General features: G+C 33.8%; 1 protein-coding gene across 22 annotated transcripts in view; it reads right to left on the bottom strand.

Moving 5' to 3' along the window:
• LOC141455622 (uncharacterized) overlaps nucleotides 1–21,068 on the bottom strand; it is a 115,843-nt gene that overhangs the window by 12,769 nt on the left and 82,006 nt on the right. For 19 of the 22 annotated variants that reach the window (XM_074130831.1, XM_074130838.1, XM_074130818.1 and 16 more), the window contains 3 exons: nucleotides 6,544–6,709; nucleotides 4,693–4,848; nucleotides 3,197–3,306 (listed from right to left, as the gene is read on the bottom strand). In XM_074130831.1, coding sequence (XP_073986932.1) covers nucleotides 3,197–3,306; nucleotides 4,693–4,848; nucleotides 6,544–6,709 — 432 coding nt within the window. Of the gene's footprint in view, nucleotides 1–3,196; nucleotides 3,307–4,692; nucleotides 4,849–6,543; nucleotides 6,710–6,858; nucleotides 8,311–21,068 lie in introns of those variants that run through there. The other 3 variants (XM_074130835.1, XM_074130837.1, XM_074130833.1) reach the window with 2 other exon arrangements.

Below are 21,068 nucleotides of genomic sequence, written 5' to 3'. Positions count from 1 at the left end.
TTTCACTAACTTCTATTGAAAAAAAAAAAAAATAATTAAACTGAAGTGATGAAAAGGGTTAGCAAGAGTGGTTAGACCCGGAGGCCCTGAAGCCTCTAGTAAGAAGTTTCTTCAGCTCACTGGGCGCAAGTAGACCCGTAACACTTGCAATGAACAGTTCATACATAAGGAAATACAATGGCATTAATAGATAAATATTTTGACTGGTTACAAAATTACAGATTTTTATTCTGTGGAAGAAACGTCCATCTGCATAATAAATTAAATGAACAGCCCACATAAAGTAAAAGGAAAGGAAAATTCTTAAAAATACATTTTTTTTTACTTTGATTACTAAAACAAAATGTACGCTATATTAAAATTAATATTAGGAATTTATAACACAGATATTAGATGATTTAATCGGAGCATTTCATGCAAACATAACTGGAAATTCACTTACTACCATTGAATCAGGCATTTTTTTTATTTTTTTTTAATAAAACTACAGAACTATTTAAAGTTTAAAGAATGATGTTAAGGCACTTTATTTATCGCATGAACATAATGAATAAAATGTGAACTGTGAAAAGCTAGACCAGCAGAGTAGAAGCACACAATAAACGTTCAAGGATTTTGTAATTAAAAACATTGTTGCAAATTATGAAATATTTAAAATTCTAACTAATATTTTTTAATTGGTCACCTGCTCATCTTCCTGATGATGCTTGCAGATGATAATTTATTTTTCTGAATGATTAGTAATTAATTTTTACTTAAAGGGTAATGAGAATTTATAATAAATATTTTTATACAACTAGCAGTTGTGTGATTTGATTGAGAAATTCAAGTTTAACCATTAAAGGAATATTGTTTTAAATCACTATCTTAGCAAATTTTTACACGTATATTGTTTTCAAACCAAATGCCCTTGAGAGAAATTCTGAAAGGTGTAATTGTGAAAAATTTGGGAACCGATAATATGCAAGAAAAGAAACTTTCTTAAGAATGAATTTAGCCTTCAAGATTCTAAGACTGAATAGGATGAAAGAATTGGCATTACGACCATAAGGATAAGTCATCTTTGGAACCCCATTAAGTTTATTAAAGACCATTTTTTGCTTGAAGCTTGATATATCAGTTGAGTTGTGACTTGATGTGAATGACTCTTTTTTAATAATAATCTAAATTTTTGTTGAATTTATTTTTGTTAACTAGAATATTAGCAACCTTTTTCCAGCTTTACATTGACATGTTCTTCCAATTGAAGAGAGGAGGGACTACCTCTAACGTCCTTTCAATCTAAACGCGAAATCACAAGGTAATTCTCGTATTAAGGTTGTAAAGGCTGTTCTCATGAACCATTAGTTTGCTAGTGGGCTCTCACTAGATACAAATCCGTTCAGCTCCTAAAATTTTGAAGCTTCTATCCCCTATCCTTTTGGATGACCGGTTAGGGATATGTTCTTTCAAGGAATTCTCAGTTGCATCTAGTTGAAATAAAGATCCCTCATTTTTTGAGATATTGGAATACACCATCCATTCTTGGTAGTTTACTTGCTTTAAGAAAAGGTTTAGATTATCCAGAACTGGTTAGGATCTTTGTTGAGAGAACTGTTATTAAAAGAACATTGATGTCCAATTTATTGTTCTTTATGTATCTGATAGAGTAAATGAAAATGAAATTTCTATTCGAGTTCTAATTCATTGATGCTTGAGTCCAGAGGAATTATAGAAACTAAAAAGTTTGCTTCCACTAATAATAATAAACAAATGAGCTTAATATAATTTTTAATAGCTCCTCTCGAACTTAATCCAGAAAAATCATACAAACCGTTAGAAAAAAAATTCTATCAATAAATATTCCTTTGAACCCCCAAAAAATGAAATCAGCTTATATCTGATCCCCGGCTGAGAAACAGTCGTAAACTATTTGAAAAGCTTTTTTGGGGGGGCCTTTTCTCTTTTAAAAATGAACTTACCCAAAATTAATTCATCTAGATTATTTGGCTCACATAACGTGAAAGGTCAAATTGCATAATTTTGTTTCACAAGTCATTAGCATCGATCTGGACAAATGAAATTCCTAAATCCAAGAAGAAATCCTATATCTAACGCTAAAATGACAATCTTTCAATTTATAAGAGATATTCTTAATTCTTTCTAGTTCATATATTTCAACATAATTAATGTAATTACTACGAAGGTACGATTTATAACAGTATTTCTTTCAGAATTCTATCAATTTATAAATCAGACTAAATAAATAACAATTACGATCACTTAACCATACTTTGTTGGTATTTTAGATGGAGAAAGGTAGTTTATTTTTCATGTATGTTTGAGAGTATTGGTTCTAAATCTAGATGAAGGAGGAAGTAATTTATGAATGCAAGACCGGGAAATAATTATGTTTTGGCCTGTATTATAAATTTGAAAAAACCAGATCTACTTTTAAGGGAAGAAGACCAGGTTTGTACATTCATTCCACAACCTAAAAGGGTATGCAGCAAAACATGCTTCATGGAAAAGATTAAAATTCTAACCATAAACATTGTATATTCTCTAGTTTTACCATATTAGTCAATATAAGAACTTTTTATCATATCAGTGGGTTATCAATTTGAATACGTTGTAAAAGATCAATACAATCAAAGAATACTAATTGCTTTTAGGACCTGAGAAAAGTGGGCAAGGACCGCAAGTTTAAATTGAGAAAATTTTTACTGCAGTTGGAACTAATAGTAATAATGTTAAATCTATTGGAAATATGAATTTGTCACAATATCTTTAATTAACAAGGGATTGAAGCCAATATAATATCGGATAGATCTATCCATTACATTTAGGATAGAAATGCAAACGCATTCAAAGAGATAAACTAGCACCTGGCAGGATAGTATGCGTCAAGAAGTAAGAAATATGAAGGCATACAAATACAATAATTTTGTAAGCATACAAAGATTTACGTAGAAATTAATCGAAAATTAACTATTTCTTCTGTAGTAATGAAAAATAAAATAAAATTTTAAAAAAAATTCAGAAAAACATCCTTTGTTAGCGAAATGTGGAAAAAATATTGAAATAATTCGCCAAACAAATTTTGTTTTTCTGGAATTTAATTTTTATACGTATAAATATATTTATACGGCCAATAAATAATGCTCTGAGATACAGTATTCTGACTTAAATTGTGATAGAGAAAATAATTTCTTACCTATATCCCATGTCTTCTTCGTACTGGCCGTTCGTTTGTTGATAATGGGATTGTGGCTGTTGCGTTAACGGTTGTGGAGGAGGTCTTGGCAATGAATTACTATTTAATACCTAGAATGCATCGATAAAATTATTAGTTTTGCTTTAATGGAAAAATCTTTCATAAAACTTTGAGTTGTACTTCAAAAGAAAAGAACATTAAGTTCTAATAAAGTGAAATGAAGAAAAACTGTTTCATTTAAAAATTATAAAATATATTTTTAACAGAAGCAACACTTGTTTAATGTACAATTGTAATATATTGGATTAAATGGATAAGTGATTTATGTAAATAGATGTGTCTTAAATTTGAGAGATACTCTTCAATAGTTTCCATGAACTGCCTGTCCATAATGTTCACTCCACTTTGGTAATATTCGAAAAAATTTTATGTTATGAAGAACATGCTCTTTATACTCAATGAACACAAATATTTGGAGGAATTTAGATGAATACAAAATGCATCTTTACATAAGGTCCATGGTCTGCTTCGAATCTCTTTAAGTTAATTCAAGGAATCCTTCTGAAGAATGCCAAAAATTCTTATTTTATACAACAAAATGTTTATTTGTCAAAGTAATATACTAATTTCAGAATTCCTTTTGCTTAGTTTCAAGTAAGTTGTCTTATTTTCTGCAACTTATTTTTATTGTTTTATCATAAAACAGGATGTAATTTTTTTTTTTTTAATATTTAAATGTGAATAATGAACTAGTGCACTTAGAAAATGCTTACTCAAGCTAGGGCAAAAACTATAATGAAATAAGAATTTCAAATAACATTTGGAACGATAGGTGATTTAATTAAATCACCCAAAAAGAAATGGTTTTCACAAGTCACTAAAACATTTGCTTGTAAGGTGCCCTGTTTTATTTATTTATTTATTTAACACTGTTTTGATACAAATATGTATTTGACAGTGGGACTGACCCATATAAGGTGCCCTGTTATTTTCACATTTACCTATCTCGTTTATGAAACAGTTACCCCTTTTTCCAACGTTCTTTTTATCTTATACATTCTCAATTTCTTTAAAGATAAAAACAGTATTGTTTCTATTTCTGCCCTTCATTGTTGATTGTTAATAAATTACTTATCCAGTCAGTAGTTTATTAGAAAGCATGCTCCAATGAATTAAAAATATATCTTATGAAGAGCATAAATAATGAAAAACGGAATTCAGGACATATCACGTACAAATATTATGCAAATTCGTGTATTCGAAGTATAAACAAGTTATTACTGTCTGCTAAAAAAGAAATTTACAAGGAAAATGGCAAAAAAGGAGAAGAAGAAAAAAAGAAGCTTAATTATAATCTTGGGCATATGAAGCCGATGAATAATTCATGAATATTCCATGTTTAGATTATTCTAGCATTTTCTTTTAAAAAAATTAAAATAAAAGTTAATGAAACTAAGAATAATAAAATTTTCTAAATGCTTGTTAAAAATTCTTACGTCTAAAGCGTGTGTCATGGCACGAGCAAAAGCGTCCGCGTCATCTCTGCTGCTAAAATTGAGCCCATAAACTTGTTTATTGTCACGCCACTGATGAAATGTCTGCGTCGCTTGATTATATTTCAGCCCTTTCAATATTATACAGTTTATAACTACCTGCAGACAGAATGGAAATTATTATATAATAAATCATTCTTATGTAATTAAAAGTAAAGTAAAGTAATGCCTAATTTTTTAGGCAGGCTTTACGTCCAATTACCAAATTAGGTGTCGTGGACGGAGGCGACTAGCAAACAAACTTTAACACAAAGTTCTCGTATTAGACATTAAATAAAATCCAAGGCCTAGTCCGGGAATCGAACCCTGTACCAACACAATACATAATAGCTTTACAGGTCTCGCCTCTAACCGCACGGGCTACGTGGCCTTTCTTATGTAGTTTATAATATGTACATATATTTAGTTATAAGAAAACATATCAGTGCTGCTCGCAGACAACCAAATAACTATCTTCCTGCAAATTTACTTTAACATTGAAGAATTGTTGTAACATATTCAGCCCTGCCAATTCAGATTATAAATCAATTAATCATTCAAAAGTGATTAATATTCTGCTAGTAACATTTAGCACTTTTAGAAAGCATCCAAGGGCAGTGATGGCGAACCTTTTGAGCTCGGCGGTCAAAATTTTGAAAACTCCTAACTTTACAACTTACGTAACTCTGGTGCCATGCCACTTATAGAAATATTCATTATTTTTTATATTTGCAACCATAGTAAAAGAAAATAGTTATTAAATAACCCACTTTATGATCACTGATTTGAGAAAAGTTTGCCAGATCCATATTCTCAATAAATTCCATAACTTTTTTTCGAAGAACTCCACAAATAGCTACATTATTTTAAATTATATTTTGTCTCTGATGCGGCTTGCACCCAAAATGAGTTTGCATGTTATAGGTTCGCCATCACGGTTCTAGGATGAAATTAGAAGTCAGTAACTATAAGAATAGATTTAGAACTGTAAGTGTAAGAAAGAATTTAACATAACATGCTTGAATTTCATTTCAAGCTAGTTATGTTAAATTCTTTCCGGATGATTTCAGGATTAAGTTCCAACTCTTTGTGAAATAGTAAACTCTTATTTTGGATTCCTAAACTTTATAGGAGTAATGTTTCCCGCTCCAATCTTTTCACCATATGTTCTAGGATGCGTCATTGCCAAGTGAGCGCCTTATAGCGCCACGGATGTTCTGATAAGTTGCCATTTTTTCTGAATATCTGAACTATTACTGATAAATGATATGCATATAACGTAGAATGAATGTCAAAATGTTCAACCACTATTTTATTTATAACTATTCTGTATCTAACAGATTAGATTGCTTGGAATTAATTACTTTCAAATATGTGGAAGAAATTTTAAAAATAAAATATAAAAAATTATAAAATACAGCCATCACCGTCAACTGATAGGCAACCTTTTAAAAGTAAAAGCTTAAACAGAATTGTTTCCATACTTATATCATTTATCTCGTTAAACGAAAAGAAATTAGACGAATTATAAGATTCTGGGGACCAGCCTCTTCTACAAGAATCCTTGCAGTTAACTTAGCCAAATAAAACTAACAATTCTTAAAGGCTGCTAGTCATATTGGCACTCAAAGATTCTAGTGGTACACTGGTCTCTCGGACCTCCCATTTCCGGGCCCTGGTCAGGGAATTATAAAATGGGTTCCTACGGAGAAGAGCGAAGGAAAAGACTTAATTTTTCAGGGCAAAACTGTTGCACTAATTAATATTTTAACCTATTTTCAAAAAAATAAAAATATTTGTATTTAATTTAATTACCTCATGATCTTGTAATTTTCTTGCTACTACCCTGAATGTATTATTAGAGTGGTTCTGAAATATGTGCACTTTGGAAAGACCTGAAGATGAGCCACTAGGTATCCATTTCTTGCTCGTATCATCGTACACCATGACCGAAGCGCGAGCAGAAGCTATACTCTGCTCGCTGAAACATAAAAAATAAACACATTTTATTAGACTAATATTTTTCTTAAAATTAAAATGTTTAAAAACAACTTAAAGCTAATACAATAAAACAAATTTACAACTTCCAGGAATCAAGCTTACTAAATAAATTTACTATTGATGATTTACCTGTGCATGATGTTCTTACATAAACGCAACAAACTGTAGTTAATTCCGAATGGTACAAAGTAAGAAACGGTTTAGTAAGTATAATAGTATCGCGCTGCCGAGGAGTAGATCTCTCTTACTAAGGTAGACGAAGAACACGTTATAAAATAATCGGCTTTTAACAGTGTGTTAGATTTTAGTAGATGTTTGTTCGTATCAGAGACACTCAGTTTACTATCTTATCTCTCTCTAGAAGTTTGAAATAATTCTTCTTATTTTTATTTCCACATTACTAATGCTAACTGTGCTGTCCCCACTCTTGTCACACCTATCCACCCTATTTCTATAATATGACTAATATTGTAATTCAAAGGAAACTCACGCCCAGTACCTTTTTTTTTATATATCAGCACCTGCTTACTGTAAACATGATTCAAGCTTGTCATTACCGGGCATAGTTTCTTTCTTATAAATGAATTCCTATCAAATAATAATAAATTGCCTTTCTTACGATCGATGTATTGCTGTATTAATTTATCATTCTATTAAATAATTTCTATGGACACGCAATGCTCTGAAATACTTCAATCTCTTTAGTTACAACTACAGTAAGATTTGAACTGGCAAAAGTTTCACAATGGAGTCGCCATGGCTGGACTGCAGAGAATTTAGAAGCAGATACTAAAGAGTAAAGTAAAGATGACACCTTCGTGACATTAAGACTATGAATGAAACTCGACTCGCGAAGCAGACTTGCATAAGACTATGCTCGCGAATGGTGATTCAGAATGTGGAAAACCAAACGTGATTAAGTGAGAAGGTGATTTCAGTATGAACCGTTAAAAGACTTATTGAGACTGCCCCTTCCTTCTTTTGTCTGGTCAATGTCAACAAACCATCCCCACCTTAAGGGCGCTAAGGAGGAGTAGAATTCCCCCTCCTATTTCCCCTTTACTTTTTGGCTAGTTAATAGCTGGCTGTAGGGCTGAGTTTCTTCTGTTAAGTCATTCTGGTAACTTTGTATACCATTAAGACTATTTGCAAACTATAAAAACAAAAATCGTAGAGAGCACAAACGTGAAGGATATAAATAGTCTGTTAGTTATTATAAATAGTTTATTATTAATCGAACTACTGCCGCTTCGAAGTTCTTGAACACTATGAACATGATGATACTGACAGAAATTACGCACTAATTTACTACTAATTTTTTCTTTGTAATAGAAAGTACTAATTAAAAGTACTGAAACTGAAACTTGGAATTAGTAGCGACTCTTCCATAATATCGTTTCATTAGACATCCATTACAGCTAGGGCAATTTTATTAAATGATATATCTAATTGTACCATGTACGAGTATACTCAGAACTACTACTTTATTAAGTTCTCTTGAAAATCCAGGGTTTCCATTCCAATTCTTCACATGCCAGTACTTGCCCCTTCTTTTAATTATTTCCTTTGTTATCAGCCGCTCTAATAAATAAACATTTTTTTATCAGCAATTTTGAGTCACTGTGATTAGTAACGTATTTAGACACTTATCTGTTTAACTGCTGTTAGTGGAACAATAACTTTCATTGGTTAACAGTAAACAAAGGAATAAATGACTAGTTGACTCATCGCTATCCACTAGTAAATATCTCTGTCGTGCATATATTAAATTTAACAACTATTAATTGTTCTGTAATTAGTAAAATTATGATTATTCATGAAAAGAAAAATGTTAAGATTTATCCAGGCTTTTCACAAACTAAGTACGAAGCAAAAAACTACTGTCCACGATATATAGAATCAAAGCAACACAAACGATCGCAAAATAATGAAAGAGTAAAAAGATCTAGCCACCTAGAAAGCACATGAACTAATCATACCTGATGCAGCATCACAGTTCAACGCATTTAAAATTCGGAAAATCCAAATATCAACTACGAACCGTTCATCAAATAAAGTCTTGTGAAGTGGGAAAATTCAGATTAACCAAAATTGTGATTGAGAAGTGAAATATTCAATATTCAATTATCTACACTGACTTTGCCCTGAGAAGCATGGTATAGATATACGAATGTTAGTTTCATGCTTCAACCCAACCTTTATTTATGAAAGATACCGGTAATTCGAACTCAGCAGAAGTTTGTCGCCTGCATTTGTAACTTGTTGCATAAAAAGTAAGAAAAATTAGTTTATTATTATTTGAATAAACTATTACAAATTTACTCAGCCGCAAAATTTCTTTGAAGGTTAAAAAATGTGTTGTTAAAAAAAAATGATGTTCAAAAAAGTTCTGTAAGGTTTTCTTTATGTTATACTTGAAGAAACTTGTATGTAAGTAGGACACAATGTGTAGAGGGTGTGGATAAGAAGAGGAATTGTGATAAAGAGAGGAGGGTTAAAAGAGGAGATATTTTTGCACCATTACAATGACTTCTGGTACTTTTTGCCAGAGTTTGAAAGAGATTGGTGTAAAAGAGGTGATTTCTTTTTGTGGAAGGAAGTGGGTCAAACGTACACACGGAGTAGAGAGTGAGACAACCAGAGAGCGAACTGATAGAAGAGCAACTAGTGTTGACGACTCCAAGGAGCAGAGGATCTCTCCTGAATCAATAAACCGCGGGTCTTGTGTGACACCTATGTACAAACACCCAGCTAAACAGCCAACAAAGAGAAATGCAACACTAGCTGCTACACCACTTTACGCCAGATCCCACTTCACTCTGATTTCTTGTCTGGCCATCAAAGTATAAATTTTGCCACTTTAGTCTAATTCTAAAGTAAGTAAAAAATTGGAGGTAGAAATGGTTGCATTTATGCTAGAAAATGGAAGTGGATTGCTCGTACTGCGCTTTAGTATTCACTTGTTGCTAACGGGCGTATTGTGTTCATCGTAAACAAGATGTACTTCTTTTCTTATCAAAGTTTTTAAATGGAGTCGGGTTCTGTTTTCTTTGTCCTCTTTTGCAGATGAACAGCTGGATTTGAAAATGTAGTTTATACTATTTCATTAGATCGCTTCATGTAGTGCGATTGTACTCACAGTCAATCTGTTGGCAGGTACCGAAATTTGGAATGTCAATCCTCTTCTTCTTGACAGAACCTACTGTGTAGGTCTTCTTCCAGGTTCGTGCAATCCGTGTGATTCTTCAATCTACAATGATTTATCACGAAGCCTACGATGTTTGAGCGAATAGCTGTTGATAAAACTTTTTCTCCATTTTAAGGCCAAACAAACACTCCTGCGACCTCTAGGATATACGCATTCCGTATGCACTAGCAGTCCAAGCTTAGTACAGTGCCATTCATTATTAGAGGACGGGTCCCGTAAAAACTACGCAAACCTTTGCCCGGGGATCAAGCGATCTGCCCCGCCGCTTCACTGCACATCTATCCCGAATGTGCGGACATCCAGACGAAAAAAAAACTCATTTTGGCTGCAAAAGATCAGGATTTTTCAGAAAAATCAGGCATGAATTCTTCAGGATTTCCAAACAGTTTCACCCTAGCCTTCAGCAGCTTTCAAAGATCTGATAGCCAGTAAACGTCCCATGGCTATCCGATAACTTCTTAAGAGAAAGAGTAAAATTCCTCCTCTTGTGGTAATAAGTTAAGTTATTTCTATTGTTATAGCTTTAATTTCATAGCTTTTAAAAGATGGTACAAAGTTTAATCTCTCATAAGGCGCTTATTATGTTAATCACCCAAATTGATTCTCTACTCACTCATATGAAAGTGTAATGAAAATTGTTGGTACTTTTCTTTTGCCAAAATTTCATTACAAAAACGTTTTCCGCAAAGTGGTGATGGAAGCGACTTCCTGGCAATTGGATTTCTTCAGTTGTAATCAACTGGGAATTAATTACCATCCCTTACCCATTGGTACAGCTTGCATACATCGCTCTCTATGGTGGCCTTTAAGAAGATTGCTAAAGGTTACAGTTCCCTAAAGATACTTCCTTCCCCCAAAAAAATGTCAAACAAAGAGGAACTTACAATAAGTTGTAGCCGTTGAAAAAACCAATTTCACATAAATTACTGCAATAATATCAATAGCTTTTATTTTTATTTTTTTCTATTACAATAAATGGATGTGATAAAAAGTAGTATTGACAACCCAAGATAAATAAATCCCCAATAGGTAATATCGATTTTTCCGATATACAAGAGGCTCACCTATACATACAAAAAAGTGTAAATCCAGCGATTGAAGAGCTAGCAGCACATGAAATACCACCATAGTCAGAGAGACAATATGTGGTGGTGAAAAGGTCACTTGAATTAACAATGTAGCAGTGTGGTGGAACCATGTAAAAAGGTCATCCAATATCATTAGTAACAGGTACTGTATGGTCTTCTATATTAAATAGAGGGTAAATATAATTAACTTCAATCTTTTTCTAATAAGGAGACAGAAATTAGATTTTTATCATTTATTTTTACTCTTTATTTAACAATCGTATTTGCCATCAATATTACGAGTACTAATAAAAACTAAATGAAGAAAAAAACTAAGATCATTACATACACTGTAGTCGAAAATATAAATATAACAAATTGGTCTTTTGAACAAATAATGGGTCCAACCGTCTATGACGAAAACAATGTCCACAAACTTCAATGAAGGAAACCTGAAGTTACAGTATAATAATCTAAACTTCATGAACTCTTCTTAAAAGACCTTAGTTCACTCTTAAAAATCATATTTCCTGGTAAATAATTTAAAATAAAAGTGATCGGCAGGAAGATAAATACCAACGCAATTTGAAGGAAATCTGTGCAGCTTTTTACGAGTTTTTAGAAAATTAAACAAATCTACTTGGCAAAGTTCCACTTCTGCTAAAGCTATTTTTCTTTACACAGCGATTGCAACAATACTAGTTGCTTGATCAGTAAATAAGAACTATTATAATTTTTAGAGTAAAGATTGTGAGCATGTTCTCGTGGCTAGGTCTTCTAGTTCGAGACTAGCGAGCAACTACATTTTTTCTACGTAACATATGTTCGAAAAAATTAATAGTGAAGGGCATTCGCTACCATCCAAGACCCACCTAATTTGGTACTTGAATGTTAGATTATTCTAAAACTATTCTTAAAATGAGTTACTGAATAGAAATTGAGTGACTGAGCTTGGGTACTAAGTGATTCTGTATGTAGCTCGCATGACAAAAGAAGATATGTTATCAATAGTTCATATGAAAACCAAAAGATAGCAGCAGCAATACAAAAATTAAACCATCACTTCCTATAACTGCTGTTGTTTTTTTTTTACAAATATTATCTTGTAACTGCAAATTTCATCCATTGTTAGTAATGTCTGACCGTAGATTATACTGAAATAGTACTTTAGAAAGAAACCATCACCACCTCTAGTATACCTCAGTTAATTTAGGGTGTTCACACACAAATGCAAACAAACTACTCACAAAATACTAACTGAAAAACCTCTCAGGGAACCTCAAAGCGAATATATCAATTGATATTTTATACTCATTTTACATAAATTAAATGCAACTAATAAAAATTATGGCGGATCAGATCCAATCAGGAGGCCAAGAAGATATAGTAAGTTTCATTATATCAAGAAGAACAAGCTGGCTTGGATTGTAGAAAGTTTACCTGATGTACAGGATGATCAAGAGCGTAACAAAAGAGGGTATTCCCCGGAAATAGAGAAAGATGACACGCCCGAGGAAATGCTTGAGTAAAGACTTAGAAGATGATCTTGCCTAAAATTGGAATGACCGAATGGAGACGAAAAGCTAACGGCAAAAGAGGAATTGTCTGGGGGGCCAAATATATTCTGAACGTTTGATTTGTTCACAAATAAAAATTTATACTTGAAAAATCTTCAAAAGCCAAAAAATGAAAGCCTACTGTTATTATAATACTTTTAAACCAGTGAAAGCGAAATACTCCTTTTGAAAACCCCAGTTCGACGTAATGCCTTCTGATACTATGATGAAAGATATTGAACAATAACCAAAAGTATTCTTTTCCTACAAACACTAAATGTGGAAAAGATTAGAGCCAAGTAGTAAAAGTATTACAAAGTATGTAAAAATTTGCATCCTTAGTCAAACGAAATCCAAGTTAAACGACTGTATTTCTTCTTTTTTTTTAAGGCCCAACAGGTAGCCAAATATTACTGCCATTACCATACAAATATAACCGTCAAGAATTGCTGGAATAGCCGTTGTCATTAAGTGCTGTAAGACGTTGGAAGTTCCCACGGGTAATTTACTGAAGTGCCATAGAGTGTAACTCTCATTTAGTGGTATTTAACCCTAAAGAATTTTGCTGAAAAGTATAAATTTAGAGTTAGAGGGAGAATAACCCCCTGATTCCTCAATTAGTAAACCGATTCAGATAGAAATCATGAATTTTGACTTTTAATATCTTTATTAGGGATTAAAAATGTAGTGGCAAAGTAACAGCGCGCGACCTTACAAAAGGTCAAAAGTTCTTTCAATGCTACGCAGTTACCTTCCCAGCTTAAAAGAGAAAATTAATACAGTAGTTTTCCGAGGTCCCCAAACACTAATTTTTTTCAACTCTAAAAAAAATACGTCCAATAAAAGCATTTAGTAGGTAAGTAAGTTTGATAGGCACTAGGTAAGTAAGTAAATGATTAGGATCTCAATTAACATTTAGAGATAATAACGATCCCAAAAACTAAAAATAAATTCAATGGCAGAGTACTAGACTCTCGCGGAGATCTAGAATCCGAGTCCAGCTGCCTGCCATAAGACTATCACTTCCGAATTGCTTCTTATAAGCTCACAGTACGATACACTGTCTGCGATGAGAAAACACGCCAGAAGTAAACATTGCACTAACAAAAGGCCCCGGATAACAACCATACCAAACTCTTTATTTTTACTTTATAAGGAAGTAAAAGGAGATCCTCTTGATAAAGAGTCGAGTTCCACTAACTTGAAGAACAACAGGAAGAGCTGGGTCTCTCTCAAACCGATCTCTACATTAACTTGACTCCTCAATTTGGTCCTTTCAGAGATTTAAGAACAAAAGAAGCGGAAGATCTGCTGAAGAATCTAAAATTAGTAGTCAAAGTGAGATCGCTAACATCAGTTCAAAGCAAAAAGATTATAAATTTCCTAACTACTAGATTTTGAATATAATTATGAAAATTATCATTTAGCATCATTTTAAACAAATAAAATACAAACTCAACACAAATATTAAATGAATTTCCACGGAAAAAATATTATCTGGATTTTTATCTGGTATCCAGTCAGATTGTGAACAACAACATTGTTATTATTAGAGGATATAACCTAGTTTCTTATCGAGCACATTATGAGACCAAATTAGGGCCATAACAAAATAACAAATTAAGAAATCCTTCATTTCATAATTTCAAAGTGATTAAAATAAGTGCTTCGGATGGTTCCAATAACAGCACGAGATTAACGGTTATCATCTCGTACTAATTTTATTGTCATCTACAGAAAATAGTATCTCTGAGAGACGAAGTTTAAAGAAAAGTAAAAATAACTGAATTGTTTATAGCTGAGAAGAACGGAGTTGCCACTATTTGTGCAAGCAATAGCTCTAGTTCTTGTAAATAGGTTCTTTGTTTACAAAACTAGTTTAAACATATAAATTTCTTTTATTGAACATAAAGTAACAAAATTTATTAACTTGCATTTCTTCAAACTGTAAATAACTAGCATTTATTAAAAATGTGAATACGTAATAAAGTAAATAGGTTATTTGTAAACATGTTAAGAATCTCCGTACGTCCATTTAGATTTATATGATAAGGTGAAAGAAGAATGGGGGGATTTAACATACCTAGCTTTTATAGCGCGCATGAGGGAAATCATAATCAACCCTTATTTACTATTTACGGACGGATCAAAAGCGGAGCAGGGAGTAGGTTGTGCTGTGCTTGACCCGCAAACGGGAAGTTTTCGCCTATACAAGCTCCCTAATAATGCCTCAATATTTACCGCAGAAATCGTAGCGATTTGGAATGCGGTAATCCTGGCGGAACAAATACAAAGTAATGACATAATAGTCATTCTTAGTGATTCTAAAAGTGCACTCCAAAAAATAAAACGTCCGGGCGATGTTTTTGATCCCATAATTATAGAAATTATAAGTCATTTGATTAATGCAATGGGTAGGTTGCATCTGGTTTGGCTGAAAGGGCATGCTGGGATAGTTGATAACGAGAAAGTCGACGTGCTAGCAAAAAGAGCGATCTTATTAGGGGAACATACTCCAGTGCTCAATTTAGCGGATTTCGAAGGTGCTTTAAGAAAGCGTTGTTATGACGCATGGCAAAAGCTCTACGATCTGGAAAAAGAAATTAAGGGTAAATATTACGCTGATTTACAGCCTAGGATTCCCAACAAGCCATGGTTTGTAGAAGTACTGGAGGGGGAAAGGCAATTTTACACAACAATAATGCGACTGAGGTTCAACCATAATCTCACAAATCCGCATCTGCATAAAATTAAGTTATTAGATAGTCCCAAATGTGATTGCGATAGCGGGGAGGATGGGGACATCGATCACCTCCTCTTCAGATGCAGCAGATATAATAAAAATAGAGACAAGTTCCTAAAGGAATTGGCAACACATGTACGATTTCCCTGTAGCGCTAAAAGTATTTTAGCTATAATGAATCCTGATGCGCTACGAATTATTTACAAATTCATTAGAGAGAATAAAATAAAAATATAGGATGCAGCTAAACTCCATAGTTGCGATTTTAGTTCTTAATTACTCAAACAAGTACTATCATAACTACACTACTAATTACACCACTCTAAGCTCACATCAAATAACGAAGTCACATTCAGAGACCATTGTGTTGTTCTAGGAAGGAATGTCAGTACGCAGCGCTCAAGATATCCTTATCTCATGGAAGCCACGACGCAGAATGTAGTAGAAGAGTGGCTGGCATGACGAAGAAAGAAGGGAAAGAGGCTGCGCTATTCCTCAAATTGAATATTGGAAAAGATAGGGCTGGTTTTTTTACACCAACATATTGGTAAATTGAGGCGCTGGAAGCCAACTGTAATTGTTCATGCCAATATGTTGGTTTTTTCCAGCCCTCATATAAAGTAATGGTTAATGTGCAAACAAGACCACTATAACAATAAATAAATAAATAAATAAATAAATAAACATGTTATAATTTCTTCACTATACAGTTCCCCACCGTATTAGTGTCGTTTATAGATAGATTGCTGAGTTCGGGAATTTGTGCAAATCCTAAGTGGACTTTTTACTCCCTCTTTAATTGGCTTTTATCTTAGACTCGACTACTTTCCTTTGTGGTAACAATATGAACCCAGAGAGACATCGGACTTAGACCTTCCTCGAAAGGAGTACATAAAACTGTTATACGATTTTTACTGAAACCTTATTACGATTCTTCAAGCGGAAAATAAACGAAATATCGTCTGAACTATGTATGATTTTATTTTTTTGAATTTTGCAGAACCACACCACAGGTTCAAAGGTAACAGAAGCATTTTAAAAAGAAAGCCTAAAATTTTGGGCAGCAATCCGCCCCAACTGGCGAACACGGACAATAAACAAATATGTTATGAATACAAGCCCAGGTAGGAAATGTTTATATTGGCAATTAAATTTGGGTCTTTGAACCTAGAACTATTCAAACTAGTGATATTTAGTACACGGTGGAAATTCTAATAATAGATGGGAAAAGCGCCTTTACCGGGAGTCATGAACTCTCGGTAGAAAACAACTTCTTTTACCTGTCTGACACACAAAAAAAAAAAGAAGAAGCTATTTCAACATATTTTGTAGACACAATTCCCATCAGATTTAATACAACATTTTAAAACTTTCTGACTGGCAGTTCAAATATTATTACTAGCCGCCCACGTTCAAAGTTGAAAACTGTGTATCAACTTTGTCGGAAGTAGATAATTTTTAGCATCCATCACCTCTTAACTTAGTTTATTTTAAATTTAGAAAAGAAATAATCTGCACGTCATAGAATTTTGTATTTGAATTCTAGTGGGAGTTTTCGAGGAATAATTAAGGACGATTGGCATTCAATGATTTTTTTTTTTTTTTTTTGGCCTTATTGTACCCCGCAAATTAGCCATTGTTAACGTGCACTTGCGATTATTTTAAAGTTGATTAGTCGGATTTAGTATGTGTTGAAACGTACACCTTGACAGATGTTACGAGGGGATATAATTTATTTCTTTTATATTGTTATTTTGTTTGTTCGGATGTAGTTGTATAGTTCTCGGTAGATGTTGTCTGTCTGGTGCGTCAGTATAGTATGTAAATCGGCGGGTAGAGGGCAGTCTGTCTTCAGTACTGCCTTCCACAGCTGATCCCTGCCGTTGGTATATTTGTCGCAGGCTAAGATTATATGATTGGCATCAGCTATTGACTCGGAATCACAAGGACATGTAGAGTTTATGTGAATTCCGATACGCGCCAAATGGTGTGGTGAATAATTATGGTTAAATCTTAGCCTGCAGATGGTGCTGTAAAATCCTCTACCTTCTGTGAATTGATTGAACCACGGTTTGACCGGAATGGAAGGTTGAATGGATGAATAGAATTTACCCTTTAGATTTTTTGATATGGAGTAACTTTCTTCCCACTTTTTATAACTTACTCTCTTGTAATAGCTTTTTATGTCTGAGGGAGATAGTGAGTTAATGGTAGGCTCCCGCAATCGAGTGGCTGCTTTCGCCGCAGCGTCAGCCTTCTCATTGCCGACCAGCCCGTAATGGCCTCTCACCCATATCAGATATACTGACTTACCATTCCTAATCAATTGGTTCAGCAAGTTTAAGGAATCTATAATCAGGAAAGAGGGGTCTCTGCCTGGGTTTTGTAATTTTTGGAGCACACCTTTGCTATCACTCAAAATAATGGCGTGCTGGACCGTCGATGACAGTAAATAAGCTAAGGATTTATTGATGGCTACTAATTCTGCAGTAAAAACTGAGGCTAAATTATTGAGTTTGTATTGAGAACAGGAATCTAACTGGGAATCATAAATTGCACATCCAACTCCGTCACTACTTTTAGAGCCATCGGTATAGAAATAATTAAAGTGAGGGAATTTGTTCTCGAGTTTGGACAGGAGGTAAGAATTATTTACTGCATTGGGAAGATCCGGGTCGTATTGGTAGAAGTTGACGGAGATATGCGAACTATAGTTTTGAATCAGTGTAGGGTAGTCAAAATGATACCTAGGAAGGATTTCAAGGTGATTTAAGGGGACTGAGAAGTGCGACAAGTCACAGAACACTTCTACTAGCATTGGACTTTTCCTTTCAAACCAGTATCTTTCTGTGAGGACTCGAGTAGCTATGTGACTGATTCTGCGAGTTACTGGATGATTTTTGATTCTCAGTCTGTCTACAATGAAGCGGGAAGCTAACAGCTTCCTTCTTATATTTAGTGGGAAGTCACGGGCCTCTACTAAAAGGGCGTTGATAGGAGTGGATTTGAGAGCCCCCAAGCAGGACCTCAGCGCTTTGTACTGAATTCTTTCTATTTTCACCAAGTGATTTTTTGCAGCATCCCCGTAGAGGAAACAACCATAGTCTATTCTCGAAAGAATTAATTGTCTGTAGAGCATTAGCGATGTTTTGATATCGGCTCCGTAGTCTTCGGCTTCAATGATTATTAAATTTCTTTAGTGTGACAAGAGAACACGAAGAACTATGTTCCGTTTTGCCGGAAATAATTGTTTTGACCTTAAATTTCTGTTCTTTTTTTCCCCTCCTCTCTCGTACGAAGATAAATAAAAATATGTAAAATAAAAAATATAGCTAGCAGCGGATTAGGTGCCTTTGTCTCTTCCACGTGCCCTTAAATCTTTTTTATAAAAAATCTGGGAAGAGAGACTTAGGAAACCTTTTCTTAGAGTGATCTAGGAGGTGAGACTACAAGGTCCAGGATCTGTGCAGACTTTGAAAGGAGGAAATGGCTTCTTAGAATTAACGTAAATTCGTTGCTGCCTATTCTTAGTCTACTATACAAGAACTTACGTAACTTGAGACCAGAGCAGATGATAAGTAAAAAAACGACCGATTGGTGGGAAACCCCTCGGATTAACAAGAAGAAAAAGTTTCTCCTATTGGACAAACAAGGGGACGATACAATAAGCTCCAAAAGCTAGTTCGTCTTAGTACACTCCCTTGCAAAATTACTGTCAATTATTACTGTACAGAATTCTGTCCATCAGGGAACCAACTGGAACCTGAAATAGGAAGTTCTCATGATAGGAGGCAAATTCAATTTGACCTGATAAATTATAGGAATCTGTCAGATTTCTATAAGCACATCTAGAAACGAACATAGCGCCTATGAACGTCAAGAAAAAAAACGGCTGTGGAAAATGACAGGGAAGAGATTGTGCCAGTGCAAAGGAAATAGAAAATCCATGCTTCCATACTTTTCCATACGGAAGCCGTCCATCAGACTCTTAAGTGTAGTTTGCGGATACCGCAATAGAGCCTCTGGGCTGCAGTGTCGAAAGACTTTCTGGCTAACTCCTGAGGAATCCAATCTAAAAGAAAAGAAGCGCCTATTTTGGTCAACCTATTCACTACATATTTTCCTTGGATCTGGTATTCAGACTAAAACAAAATGTACTTGTTATTAGAAGATAGTTCTTCTCGGCAGCATCAATTTATGCATCCAATACTTTGTATTTAAATTTTGTGAATACATTAGAAATGACGGCAATTTATCTAGGAATGAAAAAGAAAAAGAAGCAGCATCTTCAAGGAAGTTTAATTAAGCATTATTTTTAAATAGATTTAATAAAACTGAATAGCAGAAATTGATAGCATTGCTTGATAGAAGTGAAGAAGATATATTGTCCACCTATAACCTGTAATCTACAGACGCAAACCATAATATCTTCCAATCCGCGGTTATTAATATATAAAGTACAATCACTTTCCCTCGGGTAATCAACTACGAAGAGTAAATATAGTTTTAATATTGAAACACTAACAGCTCTATTCTCTGGCATCACTATGTCTGCTGACCTTCAAACTATATATTATATTACATACCTTTATACAACTAGAGAGGAAAGAAGCAATGTAATAGACTTTATATACTGTGGCTACAAAAAGTATTTGCACACCTACGATTTTTGTTATTTCCAAAAGGCAAATGAAATAAATTATATCGTACTGTCTTATATCTTTTTATTAGTCATTTTTGATACATATTTTATAGAAAAAATTATTTAATTATATTTATGTTTGCCAAAAAAAATTAAAAACTACATTTTAAAACACAAAAAGTATTTGCACACATCTTGATTCTATATAAAATTTAATAAAAAAATTAATTTTAATATTTAGTATTTAATCCCTGGGCTTCTATTATAGCCTTGAGTCTGTTAGGCATCGAACAAATTAATGGTTTAATATCATCAAGGCTTATTTTATCCCATTCCTCTAGTAAAGCCTTTTTCAGTGAATCTTTATTAGAAATTGTATGTTTTCGTATTCTAACGTGTAGCATTTGCCAAATATGTTCAATGATGTTCACATCTGGAGATTGAGGAGGTGTGTGAAGTCTCCTTGGCACATTATAGAGCATCCACTCCTCTGTAACTCTCGCTGTGTGTTTCGGATCATTGTCGTGTTGGAATAAAAATGAATTTTCCATACCCAATTTACGAACACTTTGGCCCAAATTTTGGCGCAGAATATCTACATACATTCGAGCATTCATATTTTTTTCAATAAACACAAGTTTACCCACACCTTTTGCAGAAACACAGCCCCAAACCATCACGTTGCCTCCCCCATGTTTCACTGTCGGAATTATATTTTGATTTTTAAATTCCTCATTTACCTTTCGCCAAACATATTGCCGGCCATCACTTCCAAAAATGTTATATTTACTTTCGTCAGTGAAGAGCACATTCTCCCAAAATTCTATTGACTTGCCTGAATATTTCTTTGCGAACTCTAGTCTTTTTTTTCTATTCTTCTCACTAATGAATGGCTTTTTCCTAGCAGTTCTACCGTAATAATTTGTCAAGTGCAAAACATTCCTTATAGTGCTTTCACTCACTCGCTGAGATGTTGTCGCGACCATATTCGCCAACTCGCCCGCACTTGTGAATGGATTGGCCCTTACCTGACGAACAATGCCTCTTCTTTGTCTTTCATTTAACACTTTAGGTCTACCGGTTCTTCGTTTATTTTCAATAGTTCCCCTATCTTCGTACCTTT

Source organism: Rhodnius prolixus, unplaced genomic scaffold (assembly GCF_049639745.1).
Source record: "Rhodnius prolixus isolate KJV_2025 unplaced genomic scaffold, Rpr scaffold_4, whole genome shotgun sequence".
In the NCBI taxonomy this organism is placed as follows: domain Eukaryota; kingdom Metazoa; phylum Arthropoda; class Insecta; order Hemiptera; family Reduviidae; genus Rhodnius; species Rhodnius prolixus.
This window is presented reverse-complemented; position numbering and strand designations above follow the sequence as displayed.